This window comes from Neopelma chrysocephalum, unplaced genomic scaffold, assembly GCF_003984885.1.
Source record: "Neopelma chrysocephalum unplaced genomic scaffold, ASM398488v2 Primary Assembly neopelma1_25, whole genome shotgun sequence".
Taxonomy (NCBI): Eukaryota; Metazoa; Chordata; class Aves; order Passeriformes; family Pipridae; genus Neopelma; species Neopelma chrysocephalum.
In genome coordinates, this window is record NW_020897694.1 from 34,887,931 (window position 1) to 34,906,416 (window position 18,486).

The 18,486-nt window shown below is 38.5% G+C and overlaps 1 protein-coding gene across 11 annotated transcripts in view; it reads right to left on the reverse strand.

Moving 5' to 3' along the window:
• The window catches only part of INPP4A (inositol polyphosphate-4-phosphatase type I A), a 122,157-nt gene that overhangs the window by 33,381 nt on the left and 70,290 nt on the right, over nt 1-18,486 (reverse strand). For all 11 annotated transcript variants that reach the window (XM_027674876.1, XM_027674872.1, XM_027674875.1 and 8 more), the window contains 12 exons: nt 17,475-17,535; nt 14,885-15,094; nt 14,012-14,056; nt 12,466-12,584; nt 12,235-12,351; nt 11,132-11,211; nt 8,223-8,334; nt 7,331-7,421; nt 6,547-6,694; nt 3,135-3,265; nt 2,667-2,771; nt 1,820-1,928 (listed from right to left, as the gene is read on the reverse strand). In XM_027674876.1, the coding sequence (XP_027530677.1) occupies nt 1,820-1,928; nt 2,667-2,771; nt 3,135-3,265; nt 6,547-6,694; nt 7,331-7,421; nt 8,223-8,334; nt 11,132-11,211; nt 12,235-12,351; nt 12,466-12,584; nt 14,012-14,056; nt 14,885-14,990 (1,163 nt within the window). In that variant the 5' untranslated portion in view covers nt 14,991-15,094; nt 17,475-17,535. The remainder of the gene's footprint in view (nt 1-1,819; nt 1,929-2,666; nt 2,772-3,134; nt 3,266-6,546; nt 6,695-7,330; nt 7,422-8,222; nt 8,335-11,131; nt 11,212-12,234; nt 12,352-12,465; nt 12,585-14,011; nt 14,057-14,884; nt 15,095-17,474; nt 17,536-18,486) is intronic.

Here is an 18,486-nt window from a genome sequence, read left to right on the forward strand (position 1 = left end):
GATGCCCATGTGTTGTTTTGGGGAAATGTTGTGAATGCACCAAGCACAGTTATGCCAATGAAAGGAGAAGGAGTTGAATGTAACAATGAAACTGAGGAGATGGATCTCAGTTCTACTACACTGGCTTTTATGACAACATGGAAGCACTTAAAATGAAAGTTACTCTCCAAACGTTGAACCTGCAGTTTTCATGGACCCAGAAGGAACAGTTCTGAAAAGCTTAGAGGAAAAGTACTGGACAGAAATTAAGCTCTCCAATCAGCTTAATTATTGAGTGAAGGGGAAAAAAAGAAACAAAAAAGCTGTGGGAACTTATGTATAATAATGGCCAGTCTTCGCGAACGAAGATTTTGGGAAAGGTCTTTTACCTTTCCAGCCTGCGCAATGGATTTTTTAGGTGAGACACAGCATGTGCTGAACTGAGCCCACCCTTTAATCCTAAGGTTCATCTGCCGGGGCCAAGCAAGCTTGGACAATGGCAGTGAGGTCCTCAGGACGTAGGTTTGTTTAGAGTGACCTTCTCATAGATGGATGGCCTCACAGGGCTAACGAGCTCCATCTGCCCGGGGGACTGGGATTCAAACCTGGGTCGCAGCAGTGAGAGTCCCGCATGCTAACCACTAGGCCACCAGGGGTCCCCAGGGAACTTATGTATTGCAAGAGTAAGGACCACTTCAGTGGCTAGGGTGACAGAAGGAGGTTGTTTCAGAAAGCAATAGCGGTATCAAAAGAACAGAAAGGGTGAGCCTAGCATACCAGTGTTTCCAGGTTTACAGCTTCCTCCATACCTATCCTAGCGCGCACTCTGTAAGCCTGGAATAATTACTTAAGGCATATTTTTGTATCAATCTTTTTATCAGTACATATCTGACTGATGTTCACAGAATGCTGTTAACTCACTTCTCTACTGCCAAAATTATTTCTGCAGTTCGCAGAGCCTGGTTCCCACGTCACTCCCTCCTGCTATCAGCTCCAAATCATACTAATCCTTTCTTTGGAAGGGTATGATCAAGGTCTCCCTTCCCAAGCTACAGTGACTCCTTGTCCTGCTGCTCTCATAATGCAGACCCATACAGCAATCTCTCTTCTTTGAGAGATGGAGTGGGTGCCATGTGAGTTTCTGCCTTTAGCATATGTGACCTTCCCAGTTCCTGCATCTTCCTCTAGTACATACGGCTATACTTTCAGAGAGGTCACTTGACAGTCCCTGAAGACAGGACCACGGAGGTCAAGTATCCTGTTTGTAGAGCAGAGGCCGAATTCAGAAGCGTAATCTGTGCATAAACCTTTAGGCAAAGCAGAAAGGCCTCAAACAATAGCCCCAGAACTAAATCCACTTTGTCAACAAGGAATTTGCCAATCAGACACAGTTGTTTCAAACCAAAGAGAGCTCAGGAACATGACCTTGAAATTATGAGGGAGGTGAAAGTCTACTGAAAATAATGGATTGAAAGCATGATGTAGTGCAGTTGAGGAGGTTCTACAGATAAATGTTCTAATCCACAATTAGGCAGAGCCCAAACCCAACACCTAAAATAACTAAACTAAATGAATCAACAAGTATGCAGGAAAACGAAAGACTCCATAAAAAGACTATTAGAAAGGGCCCATTAGTAAACAAATAAATACAGTAATATAAAGGTGAAACTGTTTTCCCTCTTCTTTGGAAAAAAAAAACCACTGAAAAATCTTCATATTTTACAGTAGAACTATTAAATGCAATTCAAGAAAAACATAGAATGGAGTGATTTTCCAAATCATTGAGAATGGAACAGAAGGAAAAGGCACAATAACACCTGACATAAATATTTCTACTTACTGTTTCTTTGCCTCTTCAAATTTATGCAGCTTTTTCCGCAAGCCACCTGATTTAAAGCCTTGACAATGAGCTGCTGGTGCTCCTATGGTGACTATGTCGTAGTTCTGATCTGGGATGGACAAAAACGACTTACAAATGAAAGCTTGTCACCTTTAATGTGGTCAAACAATTGTGGAAGTTCAAAAACTACTCTGAAAATAACTTCTGGAAAACTTTGTGCCAGTGTTTTGAAGGACAAAGAAAACTGAACTGTTCTAGAGGCCCTGGAAATCCATCAAGTACTTTTTGAAGTGAAAGACCCATATGTGAACGCAGGTCTCCTTGTTTCTTAATCTAGAACACTCACAGTGAAAAAGAAGTCTTGAAAATTGGTCTCTACACAAAACCTGTCACTACTGTAATCCCCCACATGGACACATGGGACAACTGTGTGCCCATAGTTAGTAGGAATTACTGGTAAAAGAAGGGAAAACCTAGGTTATTAATGAAGAAACAAGCTTGATGTGAACACGTGCGATTTTGCATAACCATACATAATGGTTCCAGAGAAAAAGCACAACAGTCAGAACCTTCGCTATTCTGCTACAATTAAAAATGGAAGGGACACAGCATCTTAACCCAAAGGCTGACTTGTGCCACCTAGGGTACAGTTAACTCCAGAACCTAGTTTTGCCACCTGCAGAATAGCAATATTTATACTTACGCCTCTTCTTTTGCAAAGATATTTGGACTCTGAGGCTAGTACAGCACTTTGTAGAAACTTGGCAGTATGGTTGAGGATGGAAATAAAAAAAATTGAGAGAAAAGTAACAGGATAAGGTGAAGAAAGAGAGAAAGAAACAAATACCTGATCCTCCATCATCCTGGACTCTCATTCTCTGTATATGTAAATTCGTAGGAACAAATTCCAATTTTTTATCAGCTTTCAAGCTACTGGCTTTAAATGAAGGACCTGAGAAATGCAGGAGAAAAGTAAGGACAAAAACCCTCTCCTTGTGCCTATGCTAAAACAATCAGGAAGCTTCATTCATTATTTGCTATGTGCTGAAAGAAAAGCAGAGAAAATAAAAAAAAACCCAACAATCAAATTCTTTCTGTTACTGTTCATGCTTGTTCTCTACTTTAAGGGTTAGATAAGAGAATGGAGCAGACAAATATTCCCAGATAACTAGCAAACTCACAATAAATGTTAATAAAGACAAGAAATGTAACAGCATTTTTTACTCATCAGACTAAAAAATTCTGGGTTCCCAATTTCAGAGAAACACTACCGAACCTGGTTGAGAAGAATCATGTTATTATGAAAAAAATTCACCTTTATACTGATGCAGGTCAGTTAGATTTTCCTGATAAGTTAAAATAATTGTTTGGTACTGAGTAACTATTTGTCGGCGAAGGCTTTCCCAACAAGGAGACAGTTCTCCTAATTCCTCTAGTTCACAAACCCTAGGGAAAAAGACAAAAAAAAAAGGGAAGAAAGAGACGTGTTCATGTCCATAGTCCACTTGGCTGAAAATGAGTTTCACATTGATACAATGTAGCACCATCTTCAGCAGACACACTCCAAATTTACTGTCATGTAACCTATACACCAGAGTGGGAATCCTCCCAAACATACAACCTGAAGCACAGCTGTTGAGCTCTACTCCAAGGTACATTGGTTCCACACAGGCAGAATACACTGTGTTACCCCCAGGAGCCTCAGGTGCTGGTCAAAAGCAAAGCTTCCCACTTTTCTCTAGGAACTTTCAAACTACATGAGGATTTGCAAATGATGGGAACTGTCATCCAGTTAGGTGACTTGGGATGAGGACCTTTTAAGACTACTCCACTGAATTGTGGTGGCCCTTAAACTAAATCAGAACTGTGACAGGTTAGGTGGGATGTTAGCACCTATCTGATGTTAGGTACAAGGAGTATCTGTGTTGGCTGTGTATCTACACAACACTTTGCAAGATCAGGGAAGGCCTAAGAAGTGTAAGCATTAATAAGGGTTTGGAGAGACAAAAGATGAATCAACAAAACCTTCATCTGAGATTCAGGATTTTGGCACTCAAGTTTCCCTGCAGGCAGAATAATGGATGACTGGATACCCCCTTATATAAGCAGGAAACACCCTGGCTTTCCCCTTGCACCTCGACTGCTAAGTTTGCAGTCATACATGGCAATCCTGAATTACATACTGTTCCCCAATAGCGTTGCTGAGAAAATACTCAGTGTATTTCATGTCATGTTTGTATTACTGTCTTCTTGGATTAAGATATTAATTGGAATAAAGAAAGAAGGTGAAAAGTAAACAAGTCAACACCAAACACAATTCAACAGCACATTATCCCAGAAAGGGCAGAACAATCACCTGTCAAAAGGATCCAGCAGTTCTTTTTGCAGTTCTCTCAATATCCCCAATTCTATTGTTTTAACCCATTGTCTGCATATAATTTAAGACAGTATTTCACAGTATTTAGGATATTAGCAAAAGGAAACAAATTTCCAAGAAAAACATTAGACTGATTTGCCAATAGGCAACAGCGTAAATATACCAGCGACTTGGATAAAGAGACTTTCAATTCTATCTCGTAAACTGCTTCCTGCATAAGATGCGACTACGACTCCCTCATCAAACTCTCTGCTCAAAACTAGTCATGCATTTGAGCCCAGGTCTTCCTGAAATAAACTCACGGCTTAACGTTTCAAGTTTATTTGTTTGTCCTATAGAGCTAAGACAGTAGGAGACGTGCATGCCATGAATAATGAGGCACACAAAATACTCCCCACCCTAGTTAGATGTTTCCTTTCAAAGAGCTCTGGCTCAGAAGAGTTTTAGTAAGAGACAGCAGTTCTGATTATCCAAGGACATTTTAAAGGTCACCAGGATGTTAAGACAGAAGCAGTTGTGCTTGTGTAGCTGTCCATCATTCCTCTGGGCTGTAGCACAGAGAACAGAGCTCAGCCAAATGTGAGAGATCCTATGAATACAAAATGTGTTTGTGCAAATCATTGAGAGTCACCTCAATTGAGCAGAGAGAAGGAAGTCTTTCTGGGTAATTACACAAAAGCAGTACTTACCTTTGACCCGCACAATTCAGGGCATACCAAGTGGTACTAACAATCCCGTGGGCTGTTATTAACCCACAGCTGTATACAACAGGCACCCACTGATCTCTGTATGATTTTAGCAAGAGCCTCTGAACATTCACATTTCATGGCTAAGGCCTAAACAAACTCCACTGTCTACAGTCTTACAGAAAGCCACATCTTTTTCTTCATTCATCCTAAATTCTCCTCCTTTTGTCTTCAAATCCTTCAACTACATCCATCACAGATGGCACCTAATGGATAAGCTTGCCAACTCTTTATATTGTTAAGGTTGTACCTCAAAATGAATAGGTCCTTTAAACCTATTGTGAGTAAAGCTGTAGAGAAACAAAGATATAAAATAAAAATAAATAACCCATATCTAAATGTGCAATGGCATATCCCTAGCCTGCTCCAGCAAGGTTGTAGCAGGACAGTTGGACAAGATACATTCATTCTCTAGAATCTAAGTGCATGTCAATAAAAAGCAAAAATCAACAGCAGAAAAAAGTATTAGTTTTCCCATGCATTACAACAAGTCTGTCATCTTCCTGTGAGAGTTTACCATTTTCACAAAATACGAAAATACCTAAAACGAATGGATTAACCAATGATTTTCTTTCAAAATATTCTAGAAGAACTAAAATGTCTTAATATAACACTATGAGAGCACTACATAGTTTTACTTTTAATTAAGGTCATGTTTAGTTAGGTCTGTAGGAGTGGATTCAAACAGTCAAAATAAAAGCCCAGTACTCAAAATTACAGCTAAAATTCTTTAACATTCCAATCTTGGCCTTTATAAAGAATGCACAAACCATTAGATTTGCAAAGCACAGCCTACAAATGTAGGGAAGTAAAACTCATAAATGAGAGTTAATTGCTTCAAAAAGAAGAAAATTATAATAAACCTACAAAATGCTTATCAGATTTCCTTCTCCCTCCCACCTCCTAAAATGAGACAATGTCATTACTGTCTTACAGTGTTTTATTTTACTTGCTTTTATTCTGTTCTCCTTCAAAGTGATTTAGATTTTTCTTCTCTGTCTGCTATTCTAATTACTCATTCTAGTCAGCTAGTTTCTCTGTTGTCTCTGTTCCTTTCTCAAAATCCTCAGCAGCTGGAGTTATTACACTTTCATTTATGCTGTCTCATCTATTCAGATTTCCCTCCAACTATGCAAAATTGAGATAGGTTTTATTTTTAATTCAACTTCATTTTTCTCTTTAGATTAAAAATAAACCATGTTAAAAAAACAAAGTGTATTGAAGTATATAAATTATTATATATATAAAAAGACAACATATTTTAATGTGTAGGTTGTAATACAGTCATACAACTCTGGAATAATACATTCCTTTGAATACTTTTGTGAGAGGAACATACAACCCCTAAATGCAGCAACTGTAGTATGATCCTGTGTTCACTATGTGTTTACTCTCCTATCAGCACCTCTGTATGTTCACGTTAGCATACATTCAAGCCCAAAAATGTGAAGTTTTATTCACTGTCACTGCACAGTCAGCATTATGCTGATTTTACTAATTTTTCTTCAGTGCCTCTGTTCATTAACGCAGATATATCCCTTTGTAAGTCAGTAACAGATACATCACTGCTGTATTACTGCACATGTTAACTATTCCAAACTCACCTTGCTGCATCTTCTTCTAGAAGCAGCTTCACAAATTGTCTAGGGATGTGCAGCGACAGGATGCTCTCAGCCATCTGCTCCAAGATTCTTAAGTGATTTCCATCAGTGGTTGGGAAACGATACATTCGGCAAATGGCACCACCAAACACTAAAGAATTAAAATCATGTTATTTAAGCATACAGTTTGAGTTAAAAGTGTACAAAGTCACTTCTTTTTTACAGTAAATGGCTTTGGTTCATCATTGTGCTATAACACACTGCTGTAATGATCTGATTTATCCAGGCATAAGTCTACCTTTTCCAAGCACGGTCATTCTGCAATGACCACTCTTCTAGTGTTTGCAGGAAAAGCCTCCACTCCCAATGACTTAAAACACTGGTAAGGAAATTAAACAAATGAAATACATACTCAATTTTTAAAATAATTTTTTTTTCATCTATGTATCGTGCATTTTCCTCTCATGCAATCATTTGCTGGAAAACTAACCTTTCTGCGAGAATATTTTTTTAAAACAACTTGCTTTCCTCTGTCTCTCTCCTCATCCCCAATGGTCGCTTACAGTCAACTTACTGGCAAACGTTTGCTTCTGTTGTTTTTACAATAAAAAATAGTGCAAATGATAAAATAATTTATTCTTTTATGATCCTCAAAGGACTGCTCAATCAGCAACCTGATCCTATTCAAATGAAACATCTGCTGAAATTCCCTGGGGCCACAGGCAGACAGGGAAAGACGAGCTTTTTGATGCCTAAATCTCATTTGTTATAGCCCACAGCAGCTTACCAGATTTCAGTAGTGCATCTTTCCTTAGTGAAGCATATTTGGATCTGATTCCTAAAGATTCTGTTAAACTTTCATCAACTGGCAATACAGTCTAAACAAAAACAAAAAACAGAAATAGTAAAGAATAAAACCTCAGTGCCTGGGCAATATGCAGTGATAACCCTATCACACAGACTTCAAAGAAATATTTGACACAACATGTGCTTTAAATAAATATTTGAAATATGTTTACTATGGACAAAAAATACTGCTGGCTGAAATAATAAATCCTAAGCATTTTTATTTACTTCTACTGCAGAGTTCAAAATGCCATAGATTTTCACCCAGCCATTCAACTACTTTCTTTCAGCACAGCTCCAGAGTCCTTTAAGGTACTGCATCGGTATGGGGTACCTACAGGTCCAGATGGATACGAAGTCATACTAATCCACATTGTAACTGTAATACGTAGATACCACTGCAATTATCACCAAGATACTCAGAACACAAGGTTTACAGAATTAAACATATGTCTAGGCTGAGAAAGTGCTGCAAATATCTGCTCTCAAATAAATATTTGGGGATGAGGAAAAAAATACATCCAGCAATCAAGTAACCTGTAACAATACCATGAGTCTCTTCTGATGGACATGAGCACTTAAAGCGAAAGCTTAATCATTCTAAAAGAAAACTTGCCTCAAGACTTTACCCGAAACCTGAGCACCCCAAGAGTTCTGCAAAACACAAAATGGCTTCAAAATCATCAGGCTGCTTTTTACAGGACTTTGAAAATGTAAACCACTACTAAATATCAAGATGGACAGGAAAGCTGACAGCAGATGCCAACCTGGCTTATTTCAATGCTGGCAGTAAGGTTGCATTCTTCTGTATTTGACACAATGCTCATACTCACCCTTCCATTAATTGTATCAGGTGACCTTGTCACTGGAGGCCTTTGGTCAGATTTTTCCTCCATTTGCCATCCAATAACTGTGATGTTACCTACACGGTCACTTTCAGCCGACCTGCAACAAACACTCTGCGTTGAGATTTTTTTGGAGGTGGACCTGTTTATCAACAAGGGAACACTTATAAAAGGCTACTAATCTTCAAACTTCATGAACATTTTAAATAGGAAGCTTTTCAACGTCATTCAGCATAATTTTATAATGGGTTATTCCAACAGGAGAACGTTCCTCTCATTCTGCAGGTATGCTGTACAGAACTCCTAGTTGAAGGCAACCTAAAACCATGCACGTGTTTCAATGCTCCTGTAAAACCAGAGAGAGCTCAGATTTTACAATTAGGCAAAAGCAGCTTAAATTGTGAACATTACTGTGGAGCAGATAATTGGATGTCCATGCACACTTGTCTGTTGCCTGTGCGTTTCAATGTCTGAAACCAAACTTTCAACTCTCATTTGTACAGTTTAACTCCAACTAGTAGAGTTGAAATGGGTAAATTATGATTATATGTGGACTAAACAGAAGTAGTACATCTCAAATCTACCTCAGCCAGACGAGGTCACCAGTTAGGAGGCTGATCACATCTCGTGCTTCTGCAGATAAGCTATTCAGATTGGGAAAACTGGGGACCTGATATTCCAGAAAGGAAAACGGATGCTATAAAGAAGGATCCTGAAAATATGTGGTCTAGGAAAGAAGAAGGTGAACATTCTCAATGAAGGTAAGATCCTTGAGGCAGAGAAGGATCCTGGACATCAGGGAGTTGCATGGAAACAACGACTAGAGATTCCCAGGGATCTGGCCACTAACTGCTGAGACAGGTTACTAACAGCTGGTCAGCTGCACAGCAGGAACTGACACAACTTTCTGTCCCACTTTCCCAGAGCAGCAGCCATCTCCCTGCTGGGGCGGGCAGCTGACAACATATGCACACATTACTGAACAGGCAGCAAGAAAAGTGAGTGAGCCAGAGACAGAGAAAAGCAGAGCAAAAGCCGTAATCTTGCTGGGTTTAATATACACACCAGTACCCAGATCTATCATGGATGTCATTTATTCTGTCTCACCTGTGACAGAGTAATTTTGGCAGAGACATTATGTTATTATTTTAAGATAGAGTCTAAGTAGTATTTTAACATCGTCGTTTACATGTCAAAATATGCTGAAACAAAAAACCAAAAGTTGCTGGAACACACAGTACTGGGGAGGCAAAAGAAACAGGCACACAGGGTGACTACAAGAAAAGGTTCAAGTATTCATATAATACAGCATTTTTACAGACATTGCACTGTGCCCAGCTTATACATCTAAGGGTAACATGGCAATGGAAAGAAATGCATGCATTCACACATTTAGATAATCAGAATATACTTGTAAGACAGTTTAATAAAGTCCATTTTCAACTTAAGAACCATGTGTAACACACTAGCATGAAATTGCTGCAATCACATTCATCTCCCTCAAAACACTCTCACCTTCATACCTATGATAAATTATTTTATCCAGCATCAATGTCATACTTTTGGTGCCTTTTCTGACTCATTTCCCTCATCTACTCCCATTGTGAAATCATGTAATTTGCTTTCTTTATAACACACTGTGGAAAGCCAAAAGCCTTACCCATTTCTTCTCATAGCATAAAATGCTTGGCCCATATTTTGTTAGTGGTGTCTGGGCTAAGAAATTTCCTCAAGTTTATCACAGTCATGGTTTCTAGTGCTGCTTATGCCAATACCACCAACACAGTCTTCCTTTGCGTCTTTGGTTATGCTTTCCTCCTTCAGTTGACTTACCCTTGCCTTCTCCAACAGGGATGCCTGTCCTACTTTCAACAGAAACTACTGTAATGTGCATTTACACATCAGAGCTCTCTTTTCTTAATTTTACTTTGCCTTATTAATTCTTCTCCAATCCTCAACTTTGTCTCATACTGGCTTTCAAGAGTGTGGTTTGATTCCTATGATTAGAATGACTGCCTTAAGGATTGGTATTAGACTCACACCCTCTTTTTCATTCCCCCTTGAGTCATGTTCTTTCCTCAAAAGTTTCCTGTATGAATTAAACTAGAAAAAAACATCAATCAATGATGCTGTACTCTGATTCCTCCTATTCTTAGTGCATTATTTTGCTAAATACACTATTTAGCAACAAATATGCAATTTAGCAACAGGTAGGTGTTGAAATAGTAAACAGAGCCTAGATTTCACTTTAAACTGATATAAGGTAGATTTAGATTCGAAATTAGGAAGAAATTCTTCACTATGTTGAGACACTGGGAAGAGGTTGCCCAGAGAAGTTGTGGATGCCCCATCTGTGGAAGTGCTCAAGGCCAGGTTGGATGAGGCTTTGAGCAACCTGGTCTAGTGGAAGGTGTCCCTGCCCATGGCAGTGGAGTGGAACGAGATAGTCTTTAAGGTCCCTTCCAACCCAAACCATTGTGTGGTTCTATTATTCTATGCTTTATCTAAGCCAAGGTATTCCAAACAATTAAGGTAACTATTTCAATGGGTTTCATTCTTCCCATCAGAGGCTCTTTATACATCAGTACAGTAAAGAAATATTCTGCCACTCTTCATGGACTCAAACGCTGAGGTGATAGAAGGAAATGCACAAACATTAAATTGGTCTTGACAATACTTTCTTGACTTGTAGAACCAATAGAACCAATATCTACCACTACTCACCACACTAGAAAGATCTTGTTCTGCATGTTTCAATTATCATGCAATATAAACTAGTTTTTCTGTAATAGTGGCCTGGAACTAAAAACCTAACCAAATAAAAGGTTTTCATCACATCTTAGGCATGCTTTCAAGAATTAAGAATTAATTCCTAAATGGGGAAGAACATTACAAACCTTAATGTTATGTGCAACCTGTGATACTTCTCCTGAAGAAGATCTTTTACAGTGAACGTCCCAGAACCCAACAAATACATCTGAAAGAAAATGAGTACCAGAACTGTAATTATTTACCATCACTATAAACAAAGGCTTTGTCCACAGCACTTAGACCCAAAATAAAATTATTAGGCACAAAAGTCCAAGAAAAAGAATAAGATTATATATGCTGATACATAACTAACTAAAAACCCTTAAAATTTCATAAATCTGGTAATTAATAAAAATCCTTTTTATACTGGAGGACTTTAAGCATTTTTCTTTCTATACAATATGAGCAGAGGCACTTTAATATATACAAGCTTAGGCCCAGCATTACAGCAACACTGAAAGCAATGACTGAACAGGGCTCAGACTGACTTGGTGAACACTTCACAGTCCCTCCCTGACCCAAACTCAGCTCCTCCTGATGAACCTACCTCCGCTGGAGATATTCATTTTCCCCAGAGTCTCCCCATGAAGCACTTGTCAGAGAGAGACAGCTCTGCTGTCCCTGGAGGCCACAGAAGAGCAGACAGGTGGGGTCTGAAACAGTATTCTGAACAACAGTCTGAGAATAAATGGCCTCAGTTGCCCACAGAACCAAGCAGTAACATGGGAGCACTGTCACTTAAACTTTTTTCAGTAAGGGAACAAATCTTAGCCCTGAACAAAATCACTGAAGTATCAGGGCAGGGTGATTTCTGGAATTTAGCAGCTCTGTTCAAAAGGACAGTTTCATTTTGGCATTTTGGCACAGGTTAGAAGCCTCAGTTAGGGTTACCGGATCCTTTCCATTATCTAGATCAGTAAAGATGTCCACAACATAAGAGAACAAATGACAGGACCTTTTTAATATAAATCCAAGGTTCCCAAACTTGCTGCAGACAAGCCTTATTTGAGAAAACTGGCAAGTCCATCTCACAGTATTTGCTCCTCCTTTCCCTACCCATCTTGTTTTCTGTATGGTCAGTGTTGCTATCCCTTTGCTTTCTTCCACAAAAGTTACTAGTTTTATCTTTTTGCCTCTCATTTCCTTGTTCCACACTGACTGGGCAGGTAACAGAATAAAAAAAACTTACTGTTCCCTGAGATCTATCTTTGACATCGTACACGGAGAGTTTGATTTGTGTCATTTGATTGATAAGAGAGTCTTGGAAAAAGGCAATGCTGCTTAGAAAGATAGGATTACTTGTTCCCTGTAATCATAAACAAAAAGCCAAAAATTAATGCAAGGTGATACTTGTTAGGAAGAAATGCTTCCTGTGTTAGCTTCAATTTTAAATCTAATCCAGGAGTACCTCACTACTTACCTCAATAATTTCTGTCTGTGCATGCTTCGTCCAGAACGCCTGGGGAGGTGTAGTTACACTCACTGCTACAAAACTATTTGGTTTTCGATCTAGCGATGGAGTTAGCAGCTCACTGCAAGCTTTAGGTATGCAACAGACAAATAAGTTTAGATTCAGGATCCTTATCCTATTGCCATAAGACTCCACATATTTATAAAAGCATTTTATATACCCCGAGCAATGAAACAATGAAGGGCTTAAATATTTGTTCTACCACCACTCACCTTTGTGCATGCAAACAGTAAACGTGCAATCTGATCAGTCCGGCTCCAAGCTCTAGAGCTGCAACTTAAACTTGTTCTCTTCTAACCCCTGCCCATCCACCCTCCTGGCACAGCTCATTATAACCATGTACATGCATAGGGGTTTTCCTCTGGGAATCTCAGGAGTGTGGCTGCATTTGATTTGAAGTCACGCTCCATTAAGCCCATTACCAAATGGCATTTGCCCATGGAGAACAGACAGAAGCACCTGAACATTGATCAAGCAGCACTGCTATGAGGAAAAGTAGCTCGTAATTGTAAATGTCAGCAATTTATTTCCTCTGAAATGTTACTGTGAGTTTAACTGCTGGGAAGGGATTATGGTGAGTAGGAAACAACTACCAAAAATTTCAATGAGTGACTCCACACAATTATATTACACTTCAGAGCCAAAGTCTATCTAGCTACATACTAGCACAAGAAGTGTGGTCCAACTCTGCTTCAGCTACATGCAGGCAGTTAATTCTGAAATTTACCTAAACAGCTTTGCAGTTCTAGATATTTGCAATTTATTTGAAAATATTTAAAACACCTTATTCAGCTCTGAGAGTGCTTGTTAAGATTATTATTCATAACACAATTACACACATCTGAGAAAATTTTCTAATTTTGCATTTCAAACATGCTGTAAGAGCATAACCTTCCAAATATAAGTCCACTATTAAGCCAAGAAAACCATGCTGCAGTTGAAAATGTGGACTGAATTTTCATGAAAAAAATATTTTCCACTTATTCTTCAAGTAAGGTGAGTCAATGCACAAGTCTCTTGTCCAAATTTAACTATCTCAGAATTTAGGTCACTTCTGCATCTCACACTTGACAGCAAAGACCACAGGAAAGAAGGTATGTGTCATAGGTGGTAATTCTTACAAAACATTCTGCCCTAAAATGGTGTTTCCAGCAAATCTTCAGTTTGCTTGAAGACCTGAGCTGCTGATACACTGACAGTAGAGACAGTTTCACTGTATCTTCATATAAACAAAGTAAACATTCACATAGTAAACATTTAAAATTTTATAGGACAGATGTTTTAATTACAGACTTTTAAAAACATCACAAAATCGAACTGTTGGTTTCTTAACAAAAGATACTGTACAGGCAGCACAAAAACTGTACCACAACTCCATAAAAATCACAGTAAAGTTGAAACCTTACTATATGAAAGGCACTTCAACAATTAAAAAATGGCACACACATTCAACAGCATGCATCACCAAAATGAGCATAAAAATCAATAAGCCTACCTAAACTGAACTCTAAAATCGGCTCATCTGGGTCCTGAATGTTTCCTGTAAAGCAGAAAAATTAACACAAGATTAGCCAAACATCACTGTCATGTGAATTCTTTTCTGAAGTTGCAGTCATACAGAGAAAGAAATTAAATTTTATAGAAAAAAAAAATAATTTAATCCAGTGAGCCATGAGTGGTATCTAAAATATTTATTCTGTAATCCTTGGTATCTAAAAACTACTTGGAAAACCTGGGATGATCTCAGTTTATAAAACATATTAAAATATGTAAATTTATGCAAGATTATATGCAATATGGGAATATTAAACATTTAATATCAGTAGAAAAAACCAGGATTAAAGCCACAATTAACTCCAAGTTATTAAATCAGATACATCTCCTCTGTGGAAGTTACTAGGAAGAGGTCTGAAAGTATCTGTTTCTATCATTAATGAAACAAAGCCTCTGAGGGTTACAATCCTAATTTACTAATCATAAAAGATGGGGGAGATAAGCCTCAGCTCCCTGAACTCTCTTGAAAATTTTATACAATGTCAAACAAGGAGGTTGCCAAGACTCTTCCTAGACCTTGACATTATTTTGTTATCTTCTCCCCACTGCTTATTTTTGACTGATAAACATGACTGCACAAAATCTAGTTTAATTTCTCTTTTTAATCTCCTCTCCAATTTTAATGCTTTGTCTATCTTAAAAGTGGCAAGTTCAAGATTTTTAAATTTCTTAGCATAATTCCTTTATCTCATTACCTCCACATAACCAAACACATCTGAATCTTCTAGCAATTAAAAGAAAAACCCCAACATTAGTACAAGGTAGATCCTGAAAGGAGCAACAACAGAGGAACAGCTGACATGGAGGTACCCACCTGTTAGAGACAGGCCGAGCATGTCAGAGGTGACATCAATGGTGGAGGCCCGTTGCACAGTGCGGGATTTTGCACCATGGCGGGGACTGTGTTCTCTCGCTGTCATTTTCTCATGAAGAGCCTTTCTTTTCTCGCTGCTTGGCTTTACTGATGTTTGTCTCACAGAGTAGCAGAGTGCAGCAGGTTGTCTATTCCTCTAACATTACCACGCTAAGCAATAGAGAGAGCAAAAACAAACACTAAAATTTTAGGCCACTATCGGGTACTGTTCTTTTCAACGGCAGCAAACCTACTGCCATAAAATCGCCTCAGGTCATTCAAATAAAATGCTCAAGGCAGATCCAATACACAGTAACTCCATTTGCATGAACTGTACGTCTGTACATCTGTAACATTTTACAATAAATTGTGGAAAACTGTGCCACGTGCAAGAAAGGCTCTTCTGTCAGAGAATGGGGCTTGAGAGAGACTTGTTAACGGACCAGCTGCTCTTCTCATTTGTCTAAGTTATTAAACCATCCTTAATGAAGTTTCCTGGTTTTCATAATCCCCGGGGAGCACAAGTAAATTCGTCAGATGGGGCCTCTGTCTGCAGAGGAAGGACAAGGGATAAGGACAAAGGGACAATGGGTTGGCAGAGCACAAAACAAAAGGGCAGGAAATGCTGTTAGTGTCAGCACACTGTGTTGTTCTAGGCTCTACTGCCACGAGAAAGGGATAATGAAAACTGTAAATAAAACCTACTGGGCCAGAGAGAGGTTGAAATTCTGGGATGGTGGTGGAAAGAAAAAGCAAAAGGGGATGTTTGCTGACGTGGCACATGGCAGCATCTGTGCTTTACCCTACACTTTCTTGGTCTACAGACATCCATGACAGCTGTTCTTGCCTCACAATGCCTATGAAGTGAAACATTACAGTAGGAAAGAAACACACAACCTACAGAAAAAATGGTTATGATTTTAAATGTGGTGGTTTTGGCTTGGCTGATAAATTTCAGTGTTCCTTCCATCAGCCACGTTAGCACTGCAGTCATGGAAATTTTTTATTTGTTTCACAGTATTATGACAAACACCATTAATTTAGGAAGTGAGGAGTAAAATCTGATAAACCTGAAAGATAGTAATACAGTGACTAATACCTTCACAGCAGCCCCTCATTCATTTTACAAAGCATTTGAACCATACTGCAAAATGAAAGAATATTTATCCTTTAGGTTGATGGACCTAACAATGAGCAAGATGCATTCTAATTAAATAAAGCACCTAGCTTATACTTGTGCTTTTAAAAGGCACTACAAATCCATCTGAAGACCTCCAAAAGAATATTTAACCTGCCTAACTTAAGTCTCTGAATTTAACTAGTCAGCATCTCCCTCTGGAGGATTTCAAAAGAATTTCCCTTTCTCCACAGGGAACTCTAACATCATCTTAACTAGCACTGCTTCACTGGTCATCTAAAATTCAAATGCAAGTTAAGCATTTAAGACAACTGAATTGAACACAACCCTAGACATCTATGTTAGTCTAGGAATGAGATTTTAAATGAGCTCATTCTAGGAAGGAAGGAATTTGGGCTGCGTCTACCAGACAGGCCAATTTGCTGCCACTCAGAACTGTCATAAGTCAATTCCAAATACAGAAAAAAAATGCATTCTTGAGTGAAACAAGCAGAAATTGAGAGCTCTGAACATCCCATCCCCAAAAGCTTTGAGACTCAGTGACAATGTATGAAATAACACTCTGCATTATAGTTATAATTTCTGACAGTCAAAAATTAAAGCAGGCAGTTTACCACTTCATACAGAATCACAGAATAGTTGAGGTTGGATAAACTCTGGACAACATCTAATCCAACTTCCCTGCTCAAAAGCAGGGTCATCTAGAGGAAGTTGCTCAGGACTGCATCCAGTTGGTTTTGGACAAGAATATACCTCTCTGGCCAACCTGGTCATTCGGAGGTTGGATCATGCACATTAAAAAAGATTTTCTTATTTAACAACGTTTAAGTGGTTAAGTGGCTAGTGAATCACCAGACTTTCTCATATAGTATTGAATGTCCTAATATTTGGTCAAACAAAACTTCCATCAAAATTCTTTGCCAGTTTCCAAGTCTTTCCATTCTTCTGATTTTTTACCCTCCTTGCGGCAATGGGTTTTCCTTGGTTTGTTCTTTATATAATGTGATGTTTAACAGTCTGTAAGTCCATTAAACCTAACTGCCTGAAGAAAGACCCACAAGATGTGCTTGCAGAGATTTAGACAGAATGCCACAGCCCCTTCCCCCCAAACCTACATATACCTTATTAGAGAGTAACTAACACGTTCGCCTAGGTACAGGTCAGACAGCAGTTAGGTTAAAGAGTCCTGCTGTTTCTTTCAGCTACAATCTTTAGTTGCTGACATCCTTAAAAAGGGTCAATCCTTGAGCAGTTAAAATAGAGTCAGGTATTTAATTTGTTTTGAAGCTATTTCTATTTAAATATAATTGAGCTTAGTAATTTTCTAATGCTCTCTAACTATTCATTTAAGTTACAATATTAATTTCTCACCTAATCATACAGTTTCAATTTACTTACATGGATCATACTTACGGAAAGCTCTTTTCCTCATGTGTGGAGGGATTTTGTGTATCAACATCAGTTAAATCCACATCTAAAAAATCAACAAAATAATCAGCATTAATTATCAATCTTTTTATACTGCATAAATCACAACCAATGGGCAGGTACCATTCTCAGATTAACTGTAGATTTTACTTCTGATTACCAGCGCTCACAATAAAGTTTAATGAAAATAGAAAAACAGTATAATCCTCTACTGGACCTCACCCAGCACTAGTCATACCAATAACCAGTTAGAGTAGGAATACAAAGAAATAAACTTATGCTGAAAAGGACTGACTTCAGGTCAGCATTTGGTGAGTGGGTAGAATAGCTGATGGTAACATATGTTAACATGTTTACTGAAAAGCTTGGGGCTATTAAAAAAAACGAATGCATATGATATGTTGAATATGAGACAGTATTTCCTACTATACTTGCTTTTCTACAGTTAAACTTTCAAAATTTTGTTGTTTGGAAGAGTTGTAATTGCCACTGCCAGGAGAAAAAATCCTGTGTCAAAACACAGAAGTTCCAAAGATTGGGATGTAGGAATCTTTCTCCATTAGGTGAAATTACCATGCAAGGGAGGCTTCTATAAACAGCTGGCAACAAGCAAACAGAAAAAATGAATTATTTTTAAATTTACTACAGGTTAACTGAAGGTTTGTATTTCATAGTGCTACCACCTCATTCAAGTACACTTGCATTAATAGGATATGTCTTTTAAGACATTCCATCTATGCCATACTAGAACAGAAGAGACGGGGAAGCCCAGTCTGAGCTTCTTGATTTAATGGTCAGCCCTATCAATTACCCCACATTGCTTAAGAACTTAGGTATGAGCTCTTACCACTTACAGAAAGGAATTTATTTCACCTAAACTACAAAGGAGGCAGGTATCTGATCTCAGTTCACTGCCCAGGTTCTCCATATAGTCAATGGTGAGACACAGGCACTTCCAGCGAATGAGTCATCATTTTCCAAGGTAGGAGAGATGAGT